Source organism: Oryzias melastigma, linkage group LG7 (genome assembly GCF_002922805.2).
Source record: "Oryzias melastigma strain HK-1 linkage group LG7, ASM292280v2, whole genome shotgun sequence".
NCBI lineage: Eukaryota > Metazoa > Chordata > Actinopteri > Beloniformes > Adrianichthyidae > Oryzias > Oryzias melastigma.
Window position 1 is genome coordinate 32,146,985 of NC_050518.1, and position 20,486 is coordinate 32,167,470.

Sequence of the window (20,486 nt, forward strand, 5' to 3'; positions counted from 1 at the left end):
CGTTTAAAGAGCAAAGATCCACTAAGAAACAAAAAATAGACTAAAAAACAACTTTTGTGGAGCGTTTTCTTCTACTGTTTTTGTTGTTAACCACAAACTAAAGAGACTCTAAATCAGGGGAAGTCTCGGCGTCTCCGTGCGGGACGGTGAGGGGGGGACGCTTCATTCTTCGTTCTTGATGATCTCGTTATAACAAGAAAATGATCAAAAGAATTCAAAAGAGGGCGGGCCGTTTTTGGCTTCCGCAGATATTTCCTGTAAAAACAGTTTTTCTACATTTGGACGGAGAAAGTTCTGAAGTGACGATCTAGAATGAATAGTTTAGATGCATTTGAAGTTTCCTTTATTTAACTCTATTTTTTATTCTACACTCAGAAGTTCAGCTTTTTCCACATAAATGCAGAAAAGTTGTTAAGAATTTTGAGGTCAAATTCCCAGATTCAGGTCCACAGTCCAGACACTGCAGGAACTGATGATTAGTTTAAACGTCACATTTGTTCTCAAATCTGAAATCCTAAGTTTGCTGTCGTCATGATGGACTGAAACCTGACGGACTCCAACATTTTCTCACAGTGTGTGTGCTGCTGGTTCGATTCAAGCTAAGACGAGTTTTCAGAGGACGATTGTTTGGGTTTCAGATTCATTTGATAAAACTGTTTCTTAATGTTTGGATGAGAACTGAGAAGCTCAGTTCTGGTGGAGTTCTGCTCCGGCCCGGTCTGACCCAGCCTGTGCCTTCCAGGTTGTTCCTGGTGATTGAATACGTGAACGGCGGCGACTTGATGTTCCACATGCAGCGGCAGAGGAAGCTCCCTGAAGAACACGCCAGGTGAGCATCCAGATGTTGTCGGAACCGAGGCTTGGCTCCGCCCCTGAAGGCGCGCTCACGTGTACTCCCCACGTGCTCAGAGGACACCTCCTCATGGATGCAGAACCGCTGCCAAAAACCAACATTCATCTCTCGAAGCAAAATGATCCCCCATAATTCACTGTGGCTGCTCGCCCCCCCCATGATAAACGCCGGATCAAAGGCTGGGTAATTTACAGCGGCACCGTCGGGCCCCTATCGGCCCCTGCAATCTGGATCCCGCCGACCGCGGCTGTACATATGCAAAGCAGCGCCTTAATCACTCATAATGATTGTACATATTCATGAGCCGACAGAGCGCCGCGTTCCCCCACGCAGCGGGGGAGGGGGGAGGTGGGCGATGGATGGCAGAGCCGATAGGACGCGTTGGAATGCAGCGGTGAAGCGCCGGCGCACAAAGGCAACTGTCACGGTGAAGATGCGGGGGGGCGACGTGGGAGCTGTGATTCTGCTGTCAAACAGAGCCCCCCTCCCCCTCCCCCCCTCAGGGGGTGCAGACAGAAGCTCATCAGCGCCGATGAAACTTCATCTCCCGAAGGAAGAAAGAAAACTCCTCAAAATAAAGCTTCAGTGCTGGAGGAGTCTGACTCACGCACAGATTGAACGTCCCACCAGCAGCTGCTGACTGTGTGCACACGCAGCGCTCACTGACGCCCCCCGCAGGATCCTCTCAGAGCGGCAGCTCAGACAAAACTGACTGTATAAAGAGAACTGGACAGCAAAATGAAACCAATTTAGCCGCCATCTTTCCACAATACAGACGCCGCCATGTTGGAGCCGGACAACAGTCCGAGACAGTCCGAGTCTCGTTTCTATGGCAACTACTGTCGCCAATCAGGAGTGAGCTTGTTGGAAGGCCACACCCCTTCCACTAAGACCAGCTCTGTCGATCAAACGTTGGAGGTGGAGCCAGCGGGCAATCGGTCTATTTATAAGAGAAAATATACGTAGAAAAATGTAGATGTCAAAAGGGGCGGGGCCTGTCCACAGACACACCCTAATATTACAAACATACCTGTTGGCTCCAAAAGTCTATACATGGGAGAGTCTGTGTGGAGTAAACCGACACTGACCTCCAATCATCTCTTTGTTTACACTCTCCTGCTAGCTTACAGCCCCTCACAACCACATGCTAACGTTATTCAAATCCAACTTTATTTATAAAAGCAGCTCTCATAGTTCTGTAGCTCAAACTGCTTTGTGATTAAAAACAAACAAAAATTCAAATAAAAGCCAGACCTACCCTTCATCCCCACCCCTCCCCCCGTTAGCACAAACATCTCATGACCCGACAACAACAAATACGTAGAAATGTTAACGTCTCAAAGGAACTGAAGGCTTGCTTCTCTGTGAGGAGCAGTACATGAGCAAATATCAGAGCTATCCAGACGTCCAGTTCTGATCCGGAGATGAAGACGTTCATGGATCTATTTGTCTGCAGGTGGATGATCAGAATGGGGCGGAGCTTGTTGCCAGCCCTGCATATTTTCATCGTCACAAAGGAGATTTTTTCAAACGTAATTTTTGTGTCTGCTTCTGATTCACGATGAATTGAAGAACGAAATACTCAGAAAAGCAGTTTATTTTATGGGTCACCAACCTTTCTGAAACTGAGATCTTCTTCATGGGTATCCAGTCATATGAAGGGATACCAGTTTGGAATAACACATTTACTCATTTTACCTTTAGTTCTACATTATTAATAATAATGATTCTCCTGTATGTAAAGACTCTGATTTCTAACCTTAATTATCAACAATGACAACGAGCGAGGAAACAAATATCAATATTCAGAACTTTATTGATCTCAGTAATTGTTACATTTTCAGATGATCTCTTGGTGACCCCTGAACCCTCAGTTCAGTCCCAATTCTATTTTTAGTCTTTGGTTTGAACCACCGTCTTCACTGAGGAAAGCTCAGAATAACATGCAGATCCAGCCAACGATGCTTTGGCGGTTTTCAGATCCTAAAGATCAGTAACTAAATGATCTTGACTGGGTTGTTTTTGGCCTGTAGGGGGCAGTAGATGACAGGTGGTCTCTCCTCTCAGGTTTTACGCCGCTGAAATCTGCATCGCTCTGAACTTCCTTCATGAAAAGGGCATCATCTACCGCGACCTGAAGCTGGACAACGTCCTGCTGGACCACGAGGGACACATCAAGCTCACCGACTACGGCATGTGCAAGGTAACACGCTGTGGCTCCGCTGGGGGGCCTTCATCACCTGACTCCTCTTCCTCCGCCCCCAGGAGGGCATCAGGCCGGGCGACACCACCAGCACCTTCTGTGGAACCCCCAACTACATCGCTCCGGAGATCCTGAGAGGAGAAGACTACGGTGAGCGCCGCGGGGCGTCCTGCTCCTCCTCGCCGCTCGCGGGGCGTCCTGCTCCTCCTCGCCGCGCGCAGGGCGTGTCTCATCTGTGCTTGTGGCTCCTCCCAGGCTTCAGCGTGGACTGGTGGGCTCTGGGAGTGCTGATGTTCGAGATGATGGCGGGCAGGTCGCCGTTCGACATCATCACCGACAATCCCGACATGAACACGGAGGAGTACCTCTTCCAAGGTGAGGAGGACGCAGGAGGCTCACACACCCGGTTTTCATGGTGGGCGGGGCTCTGCGAGGAACCGTCCTCCGCGGCGCGATGCAGCTGAGCGAGAACACAAAACAATTCAGTTATTTAGAGATAAAAAGGGAGAAATGTTGTGACCAACCTCCAGATCCAGATGTAGAGGACATCACTGTTATTTGTGGTTCAACAAAACTGCTCAGTGGAGCGCCCCCTGCAGGACAGAAAACAGCATACATCCTAAAGAGGAAGAAGACGTTGAAATAGGTTACTGGATCGGCCTTTGACAACATGACTCGAGTTAAAGCTTAGAAAATGATACTCTGGTATATTTAAATTAGGGCTTGGAATCGATAAGAAAAATTAACTAATTAATCGTAAATCTGGAAAAAATGAATCGTGATTAATCGCCTTTTTGTTTTTAGGTACAGTATTTGCCAGCCACTTATTATCTGAAAATAATCATAATATGAAATCACACACAAAATTGTACATTTAGAACGTTTATTTTTAATCCTAAAACTCAGTTTATCTCTATATTTAAATTCTCTGTATTTTCAATTTAAAGTCGACCTGCTGCTTATTTTGTATCATTTTATTCAGCACAACCTCTCCTGTGTGACTCCACCTTTATTTTATCGTCCTTCCATGTTGTATTCACACACTAGACACATTTTGGTTACGATTGCTTTTTTTATTAATTATATAACTTTAAACAGCGTTCAGCCGTCTGCTTTGCTGTTCTGAACCACAGACAGTGGAAGCTCGTCTGCACATGACCGGCGATGTGTGATGTCACGTCAAAAGAGTTCAGTAATAAATATCAATAATATCAATGATCTTTAAAAAAGTCTGTTTTTGGTTCTTCAGAAACTCGGACAGAACTTTGACTTCATCAAACTCCAGATGCACTGGCGTCCAAATACAGACACAATGAAAGAAAAAGTTTAAGTCAGAGAACAAACGAAACAGGATTTAATTCCTAAAAGCATTAACAGACTCATTCCAACTGGAGTCTTTCTGACATTTGAGATCAGCATATATGTGAAAAGTCTTTTACATTTATTTTACACATCATTTATGAGGTTTCTATAGTGTCCCTGAAACTTAAATAAAAATGATACATTTGATTTAAAACGCCTGTCCAAAACACTCTGTCCCTCTCTTCTCTCTAATCCAGTGACCGGGATTTCAACAGCGACTCAGACATTATTCTCATTATTTTTTATTTAAAGACACATATGACATCACCAAATACCCAAAGTAAAACCCTAAGAAGTTTAAACATTTTACTAAGACTATTTATTACTATTTCTTTGTCCTGAAGATTAAACTGTGGATGGTTTATAAAAAATGCATTTAAAAAATCATTCAAACGCAATGCATTGTGGTCTATATTTGCCAATCTAGTGAGCACTGATGCACACTGGAGACTTCTGGGTAATTTCTAGCACACTGGATGTTTGAATAGCAGATTCAGACAGCTCTACAAAATGGTGAAAACACCATAAACTGCAGTAATAGTGAAGAAATTCAGACTCGACCGCAGTGAGGCGGAACAACCGGATCAATACAGCATCAAAAGAAACGGTCGAAACTTGAAGAGCAGAAGCGATTTGGAAACAAGCTGAAGGAAAAAAAGAGTTTTAAACACACATTGATTCTAATATTTAGCATTAGCAGCTAGCTCGCTCCTTCTCCTTTGCAGTGAAGATTTTCTTCCTCTTCAGATCACATTGTTGAGCAGATACGGTACGTTGATGTTCATCTGCATCAGGAGCTGGATTTAAAAAGAGTGTTTTCCAAAAACACATTCAAACTCCACAAAAATAATCATAATACAACAAAATCTGGAACTGAAATAAATAATTGCCCCCAAACATCACAAGGAGATGACAGAACTTTGTATCTAAAAGAGCAGACACGGTTTGTCTCTTGAATCCTTTTTAGAATCGACCTGAGCTAAACGGGGACAGAAGTTCTCTGGTCTGCATCCAGATGTGAGCAGAGGAAAGTCCTGGGGGGGTCAGGGCTGTGGGGGGGTCTGCGGCAGGCCGGACCGCTGTCTGGTTCCTGAGGCGACAGGATCTGTTTCACGTCTGCGTGGATGTCAGCAGCAAACCGAGACTGAAGTCCACAGCGGAGCAGAAGTCTGCTGAACGCTGATGGAAAAAGCGGCCTTGGCTGAAGCGTGTCCCTCAGCCTAGAGGAGAACCTCCAGAGAACCTCCACATCTTTGTGTTGGAGCCATATGGTCGCCCCCCCACCACAACAGAGATTCCTCCATGCTGCAGTCTGACGCATTTCCTCTCAGCGGCGACGGTCGGTAGCTCGTCGCCTCTCTGTGACCGGCATCTGCCATCCCTGCCGTCCTGCTGGCGCTCTCGCCGTTGGACCAGCAGGATCCTGGACGGAGAACTGCCAACGGAAACATCCGAGCAACTCCTCCGTATGCCACCTGGAACTGCTGCCAGGGCCCCGCTTTGGGGGAGAGGCATGCAGACCGCCGAGCCGAGCGCCGACAGAAACCCTGAAAACCTCCTGAAGGCTGAGACAAACGTAGACAAGATAAACCGAGAACGAGTCCTTCAAAGTGCAAATTATATGAAAATGACAAACAAAATCTGTGAAAGTCAGTCAGACTCAAAAACAAGTTAGCGTATGAAACATTTAAAATGGTTTAGTCCAAAAATGAAACATTTAAAATGGTTTAACCCAAATATAAAACATTTAAAATGGTTTAACCCACATAGAATGAAGGAACAGTCGGTGCTCAGGTATTGTTAGTACCACAGAACGTGCAGGGTCACCTGGGGAGGGACAGTAAGCCCACCCCTCACAGGTGCTACATATGCATTGACAAAACATCAGATAAACAACAGGATATTTCACTGTTCTGTGTGGAGTTTGGTTTTGGTTGCGTTCTCAGCGTCGGGCTGAGATCACCAGGAAGGCGAGTCCCTGATGAGGGACCATCTTTAGGAGACACGACGGACACACAAGTCCCACTGCAGGTAGTGTGTTCACCAGCAAGTAAAGGAATCATACGGAGACAAAATGCCAAAAATGCGTCGTATTAACCACTGTCAGTATGTTGTTGAAGTGGGCGGAGTCAACTCCTGTCCGTGTGAATCCTGCAGGTGAAGCCTGACGTCATTCCTCCAGACTAAATGTGTCTGTGGTCCTGACATTAGCTCTGTGACAGCTGATAGGACTGTGTGCCCCGCCCACCTGTAGTGGGTCATGTGACCACAGAGTCAGGTTTGCTAAAGTTTATGCCACATCAGAAACTGCTGCAGCAGGACCCCATCTCTGACAAGCTGTTGCCATGGCAACTGCTACACAAAAACGGGCATGTTTATAAGATGGTCTTTTGGAGTCAAAGTGTGACATCACCATGTTAGACCCATCTTTGCTTAGCTTCCTCACAGCGGCTCAAGTTCTGGAGAGGAGTTCCTCAGCACCGTTTGCTGGACCTCCTGCAACAGCAGGGATGATGGCTGTGGGGGGGGGCACAGGAAGTTAATAAACGCAGAAGTGACAAACACCCACAAATGACTCGTATCTGTGACACAGACCGGACATCCATCTTCTGTGCTCCTTTGCTCCTTTTCACGCCTGTTTGTGCTGCGTCTCCTGGTGGAGTGTTTATCGGAGCGGCAGAGCAGGAGCCTTGAGGAGCCTTGAGCACAAATTAAAAAATGAAAGTGAAAGTCCTGGCGTAGCCTTGGATTAGAGGGAAAACAGTTTCTGTGGATTTCTCTTCTTTGTGATGCTGTTTGGTTGTGGGAGTCTCAAGGCTGATGAAGGACCACAAAATGTGAGAGAAAGTCCTCTGCGCCTCCTCCGACTCCCACAGGCGAGTCGGCCTGTGAGTCATCCTGCTCTCCTCTCACGCTGCCCTGCTTTTGTCTCCCCTCTAACTCCTCTTTGTTGCTGTCCTTCTTCTCTTCCTCCTTTTTCTGCAGTTATTCTTGAGAAGCCCATTCGCATCCCAAGGTCTCTGTCGGTGAAAGCTGCCAGCGTGCTCAAGGGCTTTCTGAACAAGGTGAGAGCCCCCACACACAAAGCCTGCACGAGTGGAGGCGTGGCCTAGTGCTCGTGGAGGCGTGGCTGAGCATTCATGGAGGCGTGGTGGAGTGTTCGTGGAGGTGTGGGTGAGAGTTCAGAGTTCATGGAGGTACAGCTCCGTATTTGTGGAGGCGAAACCTAGCTCCCATGGAGGTGTGGCCTAGCTCTCATGGAGGTGTGGCCTAGCTCTCATGGAGGTGTGGCCTAGCTCTCATGGAGGTGTGGCCTAGCTCTCATGGAGGTTTCAGTCATGAGTGGACTGGTCTGGTCCGGACCGCTCAGTGGAAACGAGGCCCAACGCTGTTGTATGCAGAGACGGACCTCCTTCCAGCCCCTCCACTGCTGCTTTTTTCATCCTTTGTATTCCCAACAGGATCCCAAGGAGCGGCTGGGGTGCCAGGTCCAGACAGGCTTCACCGACATCAAGTCTCACACCTTCTTCCGCAGCATAGACTGGCAGCAGGTAGGAGCTCTCCGACCTGTATGACCGGAGCGAGAAGCTTCGTTTGGGAAATCTGAGGGAGATGGAAGGAGTCCGGACCGTGGTCAGGTCGTGGTCAGGGGCCAGTTTGGTTTTCAAAATAAGAGGATTCCTGTTCTCGACTCCTGAATGTTCATAAGAGTGTGTCACCAAAGCTCACCAGTGCTGCCCCACAGCGTTACCGTGGCAACCATTCAAACATCTGGTCAAAAGTGCCAAACTGAGAAGAGCTTTTACGGTCGGTTTGACTCGGAGCACTTTCCAGTGGCGCTCTCACCAAGATGGAGGCCTGTCAGTTAGAACTCGTAACTCTTCTGTTTGTTTTGATGATGAGTGAACCTGGAGCACTGAGACGAAGTTCTGACGTCGGTCCAGACTCACGTCCAGCTGTGCTGCCAAACAGGGACGGTCAGAACTTTGGTGAAGTCACAGCACTTATCTGCTAGAATCAGACCCTCAACCGGTTTTTATTAGAAATCCAACCAGGTCTGCTGCCAGCACGCTGCTTTCATAGACCAAAGGGGCATTTTTTTTTACCTTTCTCTTGCCATCTGTTTCCATGGCAACAACAGTTTGCTCCCTGTAACTGCGCCTGCCTGTTAATCATCTTAGCATGGTTGTTTTGAAAGAGACAAAAACAGGCTGATTAAAGGCTCAGCGCTGCAGGATCTGAGCTTTTCTTTGCTCCATAGCAGCCTGACGTTTCCATGCAGAACCCGGACAGGTTCTGAGGTTCTGGGTGATGGGGGGGTGCTGCCATCCTCCACGCTCTGAGAACACACCCCCCCGTCTCGACCCCACCAGGGGCAGAAATGAAAACCCTCATCTCTGCTCTGGAGCCATTCCTGAAAAACTCCCCAGTCCGACTGACTGGAGCTGTGAGAGACTCGTGAAGACGTCTGCAGGTCGGCCCAAACACGGACCAACCACAACCTCATCAGTGCGCTCAGGTCTCTGCAGGAGCTCAGAAAACACCAGAAAAAGGGTCTGAAGGAGTCCTTTCTCTTTTACCAAATTAAAATTTCATCCCCACACTGGAGGGAATAAAACATAAAGCGACATTATTCATGAGTGTCTGAAGAGGAGGAGATGTGCAGATCTGTGCTGCAGAACCAGAACTGAGCAGTTAACAGAAACGATTCCTAAAAGGATTAAAAACAACAAGGAAATATCATTCTGAGGAAGGTCACAGTTAGGTTGTAGAAAAATAAAGATCTGTTTGAAAAGAAGGATCTCATTACACCATAAATAATCCTTCTCAATAATAAGACTCACAGAAGGTGAAAGAACTTTGTAGCGGCTCCTCCTCTGTGGTCTCTCCAGTTCTGTCTCCAGATGCTGGTTTGGAGTTTCACCGGAGTTGGAGTTCTGTGCCTACTTTTTCGGTGGTGGTGGTGCAGGGGGAGGGGGTGGTGTACATCGTGGTACATTGTAGTAAACAGAGTCACCTGAACACACCTGTCTGCTCACCTCTGTGCGAACATGGATGTTTACATGCAGACGTTTCTGATGACTATGAATGATTTGTGTTTGTTAGCTTTGTCTGTGTGGATTTGCATGATCGTGCGTGTGTTTGTGTTGGATGGCAGGTCTACATAACAGAGGCGGAGCTTTCTCCTCACAGGAGCTCATTCATGGAAAGTATTTGAGCATCAAAGGATCCAGAAGAAGAGGCCTCTCCAGCTCCTCCTTTAGTTTTAGGAGGCGATGTTTGAGCGTTGGTTCACTGCCCGGCCGACCTGCAGCTGCTGCCCGCTCCATGCTGCCTCAGGGCTGGATCCAGTCCACCAAACCATCCGTGGAATTCAGGGTTCCCTCTGATTGGATGATTGTTTGATGACAGAGGCCGCTCTCAGAAAGTAGATAAAGTGTTTTCTTTACGTTTTCAGTAGGGCAATGAACATTAACGCGATTCATCAATAAAGAATGAACCCGTTAATATTTATTAATGCAAATGAATCAAAGAAAAAGTCCTCCGCTTTAACTCGGTGGTTCAGGCTACCATGCTGTGCGTTAAAACATATTGTTGGGGATTATCCCACTTATATCACGGTCACGTACAAAAGAAATAAATATTCAATTGGTTTTTAGTACTTTATTCTTTCTATTTTTTTGGTTTAGGTCACTTTCTCACAAAAAGTGGACTATTTGAACCATGGTCTGCTGCTGAATTGTACAAATACATTTTACCTGGTAAAACCTTGTGATTAATCGTGATTAATCACAACACAAAAGTGTGATTAATTAGATTTTTTTAATCTATTGACAGCACTAATTATGTTCTAAATGTAGAGTTTTATGTGTGATTTCATATTGTGATTATTTGTAGATAATAAGTGCTAAATGGAAAATACAGTAAAAAAAAATTGCGATTAATTTTTTCCAAATTTGCAATTAATTAATTTTTTTTATTGATTCCCGGCCCTAGTTTTCAGTGATGAGCTCTCCTGATGTTTTATACTGTTTTAAGTGTTTATTTTACCTTTTCAACATTCTTTAAGCTGGTTTAGTTTGAGCAGATACTCTAACCCCGTTCTTGCGTTCGTTCTCATTTGGTCTGTGCTTGGCATCACTCAGATCCGCAGCTCTCGCTTTGGCGAGCCAGGAAGGAAGAAGTCTGGCTCCTTTCAGCAGCCACATTCGCACAGGAAGCACTGTTCTGGATTCAAGCTGCTGCACTCGCAGCTCTGGAGTGAAAGCGCTCGGCGTCGGTGATGTTAACGTTCACGTGGAGCTGAAGAGCCTCTCTGAGCAGCAGGTTAAGTGATGCTGCATTCAGCGCAGGAACCTCCCCCCTCTGTCGCCCACATTCCACCTCTGGGACGCTGCAGAGTGTGTGGAGGAGGCGGGCCCCTCCCAGGCCACCCTCCATTACAAACACACACAGTTTGGCCCCCCCAACAGCACATCAAAGGATGAGAGGAGATAAAAGATAGAAAATGAGTAAGACAGAGAGGCGAAGCACAGAGACAGGATGTGAGGGGGAGAGACTGACAGCAGAGTAGGCAGGTGCTGAAGAGATGAAGGAACATTTCTCAAACATTTTAGGAAGACGCTGAAGGGTTTTTGAAGACGTTCTTAGAAAGAAGTTTGAACCAGAACTCGAAACAGAAACCCCACAGAGTAACCACACACACACAAACACACACACCCACATATGCATTTGAGGAAACTCTGCTGCTGCCCTTATAGAAGCAGAGAAAGTCCAGAGAATCTGGCCATGGAGAAAAAAATATGACGCCCAAAAATGAATAACCGGAAGTCCCTCCCCCCTCCGGAGCCAGACGCAAAAAAAACATTGTTTAAAGCTTTCAACCCTTTTTCCCGTTTCTTTTCTCCCTTATTTTTTTTATCTGTGACACTCTCTAAAAACTGCATTTCGCTGCTTATCAGCTGATTCACCAAGAAAAAGCGGTACTTCGCCGACTTTTTCTCCAGAGGTAATCGGGTGTAGCTGAACAAATTTGGACACTTGTTCATATTGACTTGACAGAAATAAAACGATCTCTGTCCCATTTGAAGCTCATCTTCACACTAAACTGTTAGTTACAGTTTAATCACACTTTAATGCTTAAAATCTAATAGTTCTGAGAGGGTTTTAAAATAAAACTTTGAAAGGGTTTCCTAAAGCTTAGGAATTTTGCGCTTACGCAACCGTCTAAAGTTAAAATTTTCGCTTCCGGCTCCAGATTGATTCTGGCGGCCTCTTGCGTGTAACCAGAGAACCATCGAGAAAGTTGCTGAAACTCTTTATGTTTTCAGACATTTTATCCAAAATTCTATGGAAGTTTTTTCAAAGAATTAAGCAAATATTATTCAAAGTATTATTTCTCAATTCAATTTGCAAATTCAGCACGCAATTAAATATGCCTGTTGCAATTCACAATTCAATATTTAAAAATGATATTTCAATACATGGCTTGCTTTAGATTAATTCTAAAGTATCTTAAAATAAATTGCAAAGTAAAATCTCATGCTCTATTTGTGTCAAAACTCAAGTCAACTTGTAAAACAGCGCCCCCTGGTGTAATGCATTGTCATTTGCATAGTGTCGCCCTTTATCAATGCCAAAATTCAAATTGATTTGCAAACTCGCCTCCACTTCCTTTGGTCGACCAGTTTAAAATATTACAGACTCAATGGAGTTGTTTGCGGTCTGACGTTAAGGGAGAGATTAAGGGAACTGCTAAAGAATTATCTTCTATGTGGATGACTACGACTGCTACTGCTGTGTTTCAGCTCTTAGAGAGATTTTAGGGCTGCTTGTCCTTTACGACAGCGGTCCAAAACAACTCGATCTGCAGGTCACTTGCTTCTGGTCCACAAACAGAAAAAAACCCAGAATAAATACAATAATAGATTATTTTCATTTTGTTTTTTTTCTTATCCTGAAGGAATTTTTTTTTTTTTTTTTTTGAACTCCCAGACTCTGTTCCGTACATCTGCCTTGGTCCCGTGACAGAAAGCAGCTAACTGCTAAGTTTGTAGCTCCAAACTAACAAAAACAAAGCAATGAAACAACTTTAGAAATTTTCTTTGGGCAGAAAAGAACCAGTGAGGAAACGGAAGCAGAACCTTCGACTTCACAGAAAAATAAAGTTGCTGTTTACAGACAAAACCGGGAGTCTTCCTCAACAAACGGATTTATGGAGACAGTTGTTCTCACGTAGCAGAAGCAGCTCAGTGTAATAATGTGGTGACAGACTCTACCTGGTTTCACAAACACAGATAATAAAGCTGCAGACACGATGGATTCACATGTATTAATATATTTAGAAATTACCCGTTTTACTACCATTCTGTCATTTTATTTTGCTTTATTTATCCATTACCCCGGGCTTACACCGCTAACGTTACGGCTCCGATGCGTGCGCCGCAGTCTTTCTGTAACTTTAAAAGTGCGAGAGGAACTCCCAGTGCAGCCGTTCACGTCTTGCGTCTGCGGATCGGCATCTGCGCCGCTGCGAATCCGTTTTATTGGGTTCAAATTTTGACGGACGACGCAGCTGATCTGCAGCACTTTTTGTGAAGTTGAGGCTATTCACGACTTAAACCGGAGATCACGCAAGTGAATGTAAAGTGCATCCGGTATATTTTCAAAATAAAACCAAATTCTCGCTGAACTCGCCGGTTTCAGCGTGTCGTAAACATTACGTAATTTCTGGATTACTCAAAGTGTGTTGCAGCACAGCGTTGTCAGTCATGATCATAGAGATCCAGCACTACTCTGTCCTTTCTACGCAGACAAAGAAGTGTTCTGAAATGACTGGAGAACGAGGGTTTGGCTTCCTGTATTGATTGTGGGTTATCACGTGATCCAACGTGAGTTCGCAATCTTGCGAGATCGACAGTAGAGCCTGTGGCTGGAGCAGCAGCCAGTGTAAGACATCGGCTGTAGCTAGTCCGCTCCCGCAACGCAACGGAGCCGTGACGCTAGCGGTGTAAGCGAGGGGTTACACCTTAAAATTCAGACGCAGATAAAGTTAGGGTCTGGTTGTTAGCATCCACTTTGACGTTAGAGGGAAAAATATTCATCACCAACACTAAGTTTTAACCATTAGACTTGTTTTAACCAGTAGACGAGCCCCCACACGTATGTTTCTTTTCTGTCTGTGGCCCGGTACCAAGCGACCCACGGATCACAAAATGTATAGTATGAGTTATAAATCAAGAACTACGCATACACAAACCAGAGACTATATAGTTTTCTGTCTGAAGTTTGTACTTTTGTCATTGACGGATGTTTTTCTGAGATGAGACGCATGTGGGATCGTACTATCAGATTATGTTTTGCTCAACAGCAGTTTTTTCCGATATGTCCAGCCTCCTCTCTCAGTTCATAGCGCCCCCTGGTGGTGACACTCCCTGATTGCCTGCTTGAGTGTCTGTTAGCTGTTTGTACTTGCGTTGACTCCAGGACAGTAAAATGTTGTGTGTTGGTCTTTGGCTCCAAGCGTTTGTCAGACACAACAGTCCTGCATCATTCTGACCTCATCCTGTTCTTAGTAAATGTCCTCGCACACATCTGAGCTGGAGGAGGAACTGATGTGAAACCATGGAAACACAGCAGACAAAAACTCTCGGGCTGAATCACCCGGGCCTAATTACCCCCCCCCCCCACACGTTCCCCTCAGCCTCTGCGGTCTTTCATAGTAACAGTTTGGTTTTCTCTACGTTTTTAAAGAGTGTGGAGTTTCTTAGTGAAACCTGTTGAGGTTCTTCGGTCAGAAACACGTTTCAGTCGAGATTAGTTTCTGTGTGAACACTGACAAACTGCTTTTCAGCTCCTTTAGTCACTTCATGTTTTCAGCTGTTTCAACCATGCTGCTGTGAAGACGTTCAGCTCATTCCTGCTTTGACGTTTGGTTATTCTTGTGTTCATGGTTTTTGAAATATGAAGCCGTTTTATTCTCATATTTAAAGAGGAAAAACTTTTCCTCCATACATCCATCCATTCCTGGTCTCTCACTGGCCAAGAACGCCCAGCCACCCTCCGGAAGGGAACGCCCAGCCACCCTCCGGAAGAAACTCATTCGTATTCTTGGAAAACTTTGAGCTATTGGGAAGAACCTCTCCTGACTTCCAGAGGATTCAGTTTGAACAGTTCAGCAGAAACCAGGCTGTTTCACTTTATTCATCTGGACTTTAGGTAACTGATTGAAGAAGGTATTCATTGGATTTTGAATGTCTTTAATCATTTTTCGGCATGGCTTATTGATCCTTTCCTTGGCATTCTTTTTTCTGTCATTAAAACTAACCCAGCTGAAGGAGAGAAGCCCTGAGACCGATAGCAGTGACTGTACCACTGTTTACAACTGTACTTTTTACCAACTGATTTGAAAAATTGGGTTTCACATAAATTGTTTTTCTCCAGCTTTTGAGCTTGTTCAGATATCATAATAATGAAAGTAAACGGACAGTTGAATCCGTCATTTCAACCTTAAGGGTAACCAAACCATAAATCAACTTTTTTTTGGCTGTTGATCTCTATAAATGGAGCTTTAAACATGTTGTCTGTTGATTGTTGCCAATTTTTTGATCAATTCAAATAAACTTGTTTAATTCATGAAAATGTAGTCAAAAACATCTGTGTGCTGCCCCTTACGGGTTGAAACAAGGTATTACAGTTGAATGTTGTGATTGGTCAACTAGTATAAATCCCAGGAGGTTCACGTCTCCCATCTTTGATTCTGTAACGTCGGTCGTTAGCTTTAGCTTTAGCATGGCTTGTAGGTGTTTTACCTTCAGTTGTCAAAAATCTCCTGGTTTACACAACTTTCCAGTGGACTTGGAAGTTATGGAACAGAGATTGAGTGTAATTGGCATCCAGAAAACTCCATTCTGGTGATGGATTTACAATGAACATTTCACTCTTGATTGTTTGCTTAAACCATTAACCTTAATTAGCTATGATGCTACCAACATCTTACCACTCTCAGACCCTGGTCTCCTTCAGACCATTAAACCCTCAGCTGCTCCAGCAGCCCCGCTGTCGGGCATTGCCAAAGCAGCGTCTCTAGCGTTGATATGTATTACTGGATTGTCTCTTGCCTATTCTCTGCTATAGACAGAGACGTGCGCACACGGGCGCCATTGTTATGCATTGAGTCGCGTCAACAGAACGCAGCTGTTTTAATGTAAGACATGCAGGCATCAACCACAACCACATTTTCACAAAACATAGAATTATAGCTAAAATAATTGATGTTGTGGTATACTTACATTTTTATTATCTCTCAAAACTAAGATGGAAATATTGCAAGAACTGCTCCTTCTAGTGTTACAGCTACATAAAGCTAACCTGTCAATCATAGATCCAAGCCACACCTTCGCCGCTCAGTCCAGCCCTATTAGCCCCGCCCCCTTTTTGGCATTGCCTCCAACTGTACTGTTTGGTTATCCTTTAAGCTTAGTGCTGCAGTGAAGTAGAGCATCTTCAGCTTTATCACACTCTCTTCTGCAGGAATGCAACTTGTCTGTCCTAAAAGAAAGAATGTTTGAAGAGTAAAAATGAAACGCTTCTGTCACTTCTGCAGGCTCCCTCAGCTTTATAGATCTTTAAAATTCATTTTTTATCAGTTACTTTATCCTGGGATCTTCTTAAGATGTTTTCTCCTCACAGCTGGAGAACGAGAAGCTAAAGAACAAGCAACAAAAAAATAAAAAAATCAGGCCCTCCCTTTAATATTTTAACGTCTGTGAAGCTTCATTTCTGTGGCCCCGGGGGTGGGGGGCGGGATATTAATGAATTCAAGTTTGAACTTGCTGCTACAAACAAGTACTAAATGCAAAGTAACCCGACTATACATTGTGGCTTTAAACGTTCTAATCCAGTCGTCTGCACATTCAGCTGCATTCGGAGGAATTTAGAGCTTTAATGTGACAGACGTGTTAAAAACAACAACGAGGACCGAGAGTCTCAAACTGGAGAACACGGACGGTTCTGCTGCTCAGACGTGTGACGGAGAAGCACCGACGGCGTTCACAGGCACGCTAAATCCTGATGGTAGTGAAGTCACTTTTCAGTTAGCATGGTTAAATCTAGCCACAGAAATAAAAGGAGGGGTGGGCCCAAAGTGTTTTGTGGTTCTGTTGGACCATTTTCCACTGCAGCCTCGTGTTAACGACATCCTTTGCCGACCGCGCCTCAGCAGACCTGCAGAGAGCATTCCCAGGAACGTGGAGGCATGGTCGCTTCCAAGTTCCAGAAGAGCCAGAGTTACGTCTCTGTTCAGAGAGGCGAGCCTCAGATGAACACAGTGACACACTCAGCTGTCCCTGCTTCAGCTGCAGCTGCAGCTTCAGCTTCAGCCTGTATGGAAACTTCTCCTTTGATGAGATGTCTGGGAGGCTTAAATCAGACTCCTCTCTGTTGCCCGCCGTTTCTGTGATGCAGATCGAACGTTTTCAGTTGAGTGCAGGTCTGCCACCTCCTCCAGTTTACATCATCCTCACAGGAAAACAAACACAAACAAAGCCGGTCCAGGACTGAGCCCCTTTCCCAGCCAGCTCCCTCCAGAGAGCAACAATAACATTTGTGGTTTCTTTGTGTTTCCTCAGCTGGAAAAGAAGGAGATGACGCCGCCCTTCAAACCACAGATCTCTGACGAGTTTGGTCTGGAAAACTTTGACACGCAGTTCACCAACGAGCCGGTGCAGCTAACGCCTGACGACGAGTGAGTACAGCCGTCTGAGCAGAGAAAAGCACATGCTTCATCTGCAGTCAAACACAGGAAAGGCCAGAATAATCAGACGCTTGATCACTCAGGTAAAAAATAAGTGAAGCTCCAAGAAACAGTTTGAAAGAAATGTAACAAATCCAACCTAAACTGAAACTGAATCTTCAAATCTGTCATTTTCTAACATTTGATTTTGAACATGAGTTTTTTGGAAATATTAAGGCTGAAAAGGGATTTCAGGTAAAAAAGTAAACAGACATAGCTGAGTAGAAGCACTGCACTTATCTTTAAAAGACCAACCAAACCCATGGCACAAATGTAGAGTTGCATTAAAGAAACAGGCAGGTTTAGAGGTTTGAATGACATTTCAGTTCAAACCAGGCTTTCAGAGTAAAGACTGGGGGGTCCCGAGGCGTTCCCAGGCCAGCTGAGAGACGTAATATCTCCAGCGTGTCCTGGGTCTTCCCCGGGGTCTCCGCGCAGTGGGACATGCCCAGAGCACCTCTCCAGGAGGTGTCTAGGAGGCATCCGGACCAGATACCCGACCCACCTCAACCACCTCCTCTGGATGTGGAGGAGAAGCGGCTCTACTCCGAGCTCTCTCCGGGTGACCGACCTACACCCTCCGGTCCCCCTTCTTGAAAAGGGGAACCATCACCCCAGTCTGCCAGTCCAGTGGTACGGTTCTTGTCTGCCGCACAATGCCGCAGAGAGACACTCCCACAGCATCCATAGACTTCAGGTACTCGGGATCATTTTAAGGCCCAGAACTCATCCCAGGATGGAGTTTTTGCCTCCACAACAATCTGTAACAGGCCACACCTTATTTAGACTTCTTTAGGAAGTTACTTGAGTAAATGTAACTTGTAACTTTACACCTCTGTTACTTTCTTACAGACACAAACATACATTTTCTTTTGGCCTTTTAAAGATCCTTAAGGGCAGAGCGTTTTGACTTTTAGAGCTTTATCGTGAGACTTTGAAGATCCTGAGAGGTTCTGAAAGTTGGGCTTAGACCTGTAGAGCCTCTTTAAATGTGAGCTTAGGTCAGAGCCTCTGATCCAGTTTCAGAACAGACAGAACCGGTCAGAATCCCTGTGTGTGTCTCTGCTGCAGCAGGCGGTTCCGAACCACCTGCTGCTGAAGAGATCGTGCTCTGAAAGTTTCTAGTGAACGTTTATCGGCGATGCGAGCGTGTGATTTGGAGCAGTAAGACGAAGACATGAACAGATGTTTGAATACAAACTGATTCGCCGGTTTATTCCTGTTTTATCTTTTGGAGCCAAAACTCCTAAATGTTTTTTTTTTTTGAGAAGAAGCAGGGCTTCATCGCTGCCAGCTAAAATCTTTTCCCTCTGAGCCATTTTTCCTTGTTTCTTTCGTCTTCGTGCAGCATTTGCTTTAAAAGCTGCACCAGATTTAATGCAGGTTTTTAGCTGACTTGTACACGAGGGGGAACGGAGCGGTTCCGGCGGGTTGATCCCTGCTGGAGAAAGAGTCACTCATCAAACAGAGACATTCTCCTCATTATTGAGTCCTCACACAAACACTGCATGCTGGGTCGTCATCTTCCCAAAGGACTTTCTCATCAACCCTCCTCCCCACCTCTGCAGGTTCCCAGCACTGACATCTTTATCCTTCAGGGACGCGGGCGTGATTAATGCCAACGTGCCGCCCTCAGCGCCTGACAGCAGCCCTTGTTTCAAATTTACTTTTGGGAGAAAAGACTGCAGATTCCTGGCACAACAACAAACACCGAGCGGCTCCAAACGGCGTCTGCAGGAGCCGCACAAAGACACGAGCGCGCCGCTGTGCAATCAAAAAATAGATCCCAGGAGGAAAGCTGTGCCAGCAGATATTAGTAGGCTTTTGTTAAACAACGTCTTCATTTAAATCCATGCTGGATTGATTGTTGGAGCTCCAACATTTAAAACTGTTTCTGAACAAAGCTGCCGCTTAAATAAACAGGCGGAAATTCAAACGCATCTAACCCACTTTTTAAAACAGAGGCTCCTCGTCAACATGAATAAATCACAGAAAAAAGAGGCTTTTAGAAATGATTTGAATGCAAAGCAGAGCTGGAACTGTTGATGGCAGCAGAAAGGGTCCACCAGCGTTCAACTGTCTTCTATCGAATCCGTGGAAGGATTTTCTTTAAAGTTTGGTTTTTAATAGAAAAGCTGATAATATCCAGACACAACACGTTTGAAAAACGAAAGACTGTCGAGGATTCTGATACATCAGAATGCGACTCATAGAAGGTTTGCAGTAACAAACCCGTTGACCCCACTGGGCCCGTTTATGCAGAAGGTTTGTTGCTCTCTGTGGATGTATTAAAATTATTTGTATTAAATCACCATCATTTATTTAGAAAAGAAGATCAGAATCAACCAAACTGATAGAAACACAAAGATTTAAACAGAAAGAAATTATGTTTGTCATTTTAAACTTTTTTTTTTTTGGTCAACCATTTGGTTCAGTTCAGCAGTAATAAAAACAACATAAACAAGCATAATCATTGTTGTTTTTGATCATTTAACTACAAAACCTGTAAATGTTTTTCAATCCTCAAAGTTCTTCAACATTTTACCTTCTAATCAATATATATTGGTGCACAGGAGTATGAAACAGTTGTCTTTTTCCATGGCAGAATCAGCTGATTCACATTGATCACATCTGTCTGTCCATCAGCTGTGCAGTGCAGCACAGAGTTATCCTAACCAGAAGAATGTAGACACTGGAGCTAAAGCTCCGGTGTTGAAGCTAATTTGTGTTTTCAGAAGTTGTAGCAGTAAGTGGAGCTTCAGCCTCAGTTTTTGAACGTAAAAAATCTAGTTTTACTTTGAAAACCGAAGGCTTCACCGACACGATTTGTTTCCTTCCGGTGACAGTAGCTCTTTCGGTTTTGTTTTAGTTCATAAACCTAAAATCCAACATTATTCTGCATTTCAGTGCAAAAAAGAAAACATCGTCCCAAGATAATAATTTCCTACTATACTCTACTATATTTATAAAGATCGTCAATTAGCGATCTTGGATGTCGCGAATATTCGTACTATAATTTTCGGGAGCAGATCGCGAGTATCTGAGCACCCGGATACTCGTTACAGCACTGTAACAAACGGGCCGAGTCCCACAGGAAACCGGTCCAAAGTTCTCCATGGAGGTCTGATGAGTTTGTGACAAACTCATTGGGGGGGGGTCATATGTAGATCAGGATAGAGGGAAGATGAGAGAACAAAGGCTCAACATCAAACACTGTCAAACCACCCCCCACCTATGGAAGCCCAAACTGTTCATAATTATATAAATGAATACAA

The 20,486-nt window shown here is 44.9% G+C and overlaps 2 protein-coding genes across 6 annotated transcripts in view; one reads left to right on the plus strand and one right to left on the minus strand.

Annotated features, from left to right (window-relative positions):
• Positions 1–20,486, minus strand: part of LOC112140035 (paired box protein Pax-7) — a 629,290-nt gene that overhangs the window by 551,045 nt on the left and 57,759 nt on the right. The gene's annotated exons all lie outside the window — the stretch shown is intronic.
• Positions 1–20,486, plus strand: part of prkcz (protein kinase C, zeta) — a gene marked incomplete at its 5' end in the record, with an annotated part of 65,267 nt that overhangs the window by 40,168 nt on the left and 4,613 nt on the right. Inside the window, 7 exon segments of the mRNA XM_024264431.1 lie at positions 743–829; positions 2,921–3,056; positions 3,119–3,206; positions 3,312–3,431; positions 7,404–7,483; positions 7,880–7,969; positions 17,048–17,163. Of these exon segments, the coding sequence (XP_024120199.1) occupies positions 743–829; positions 2,921–3,056; positions 3,119–3,206; positions 3,312–3,431; positions 7,404–7,483; positions 7,880–7,969; positions 17,048–17,163 (717 nt within the window).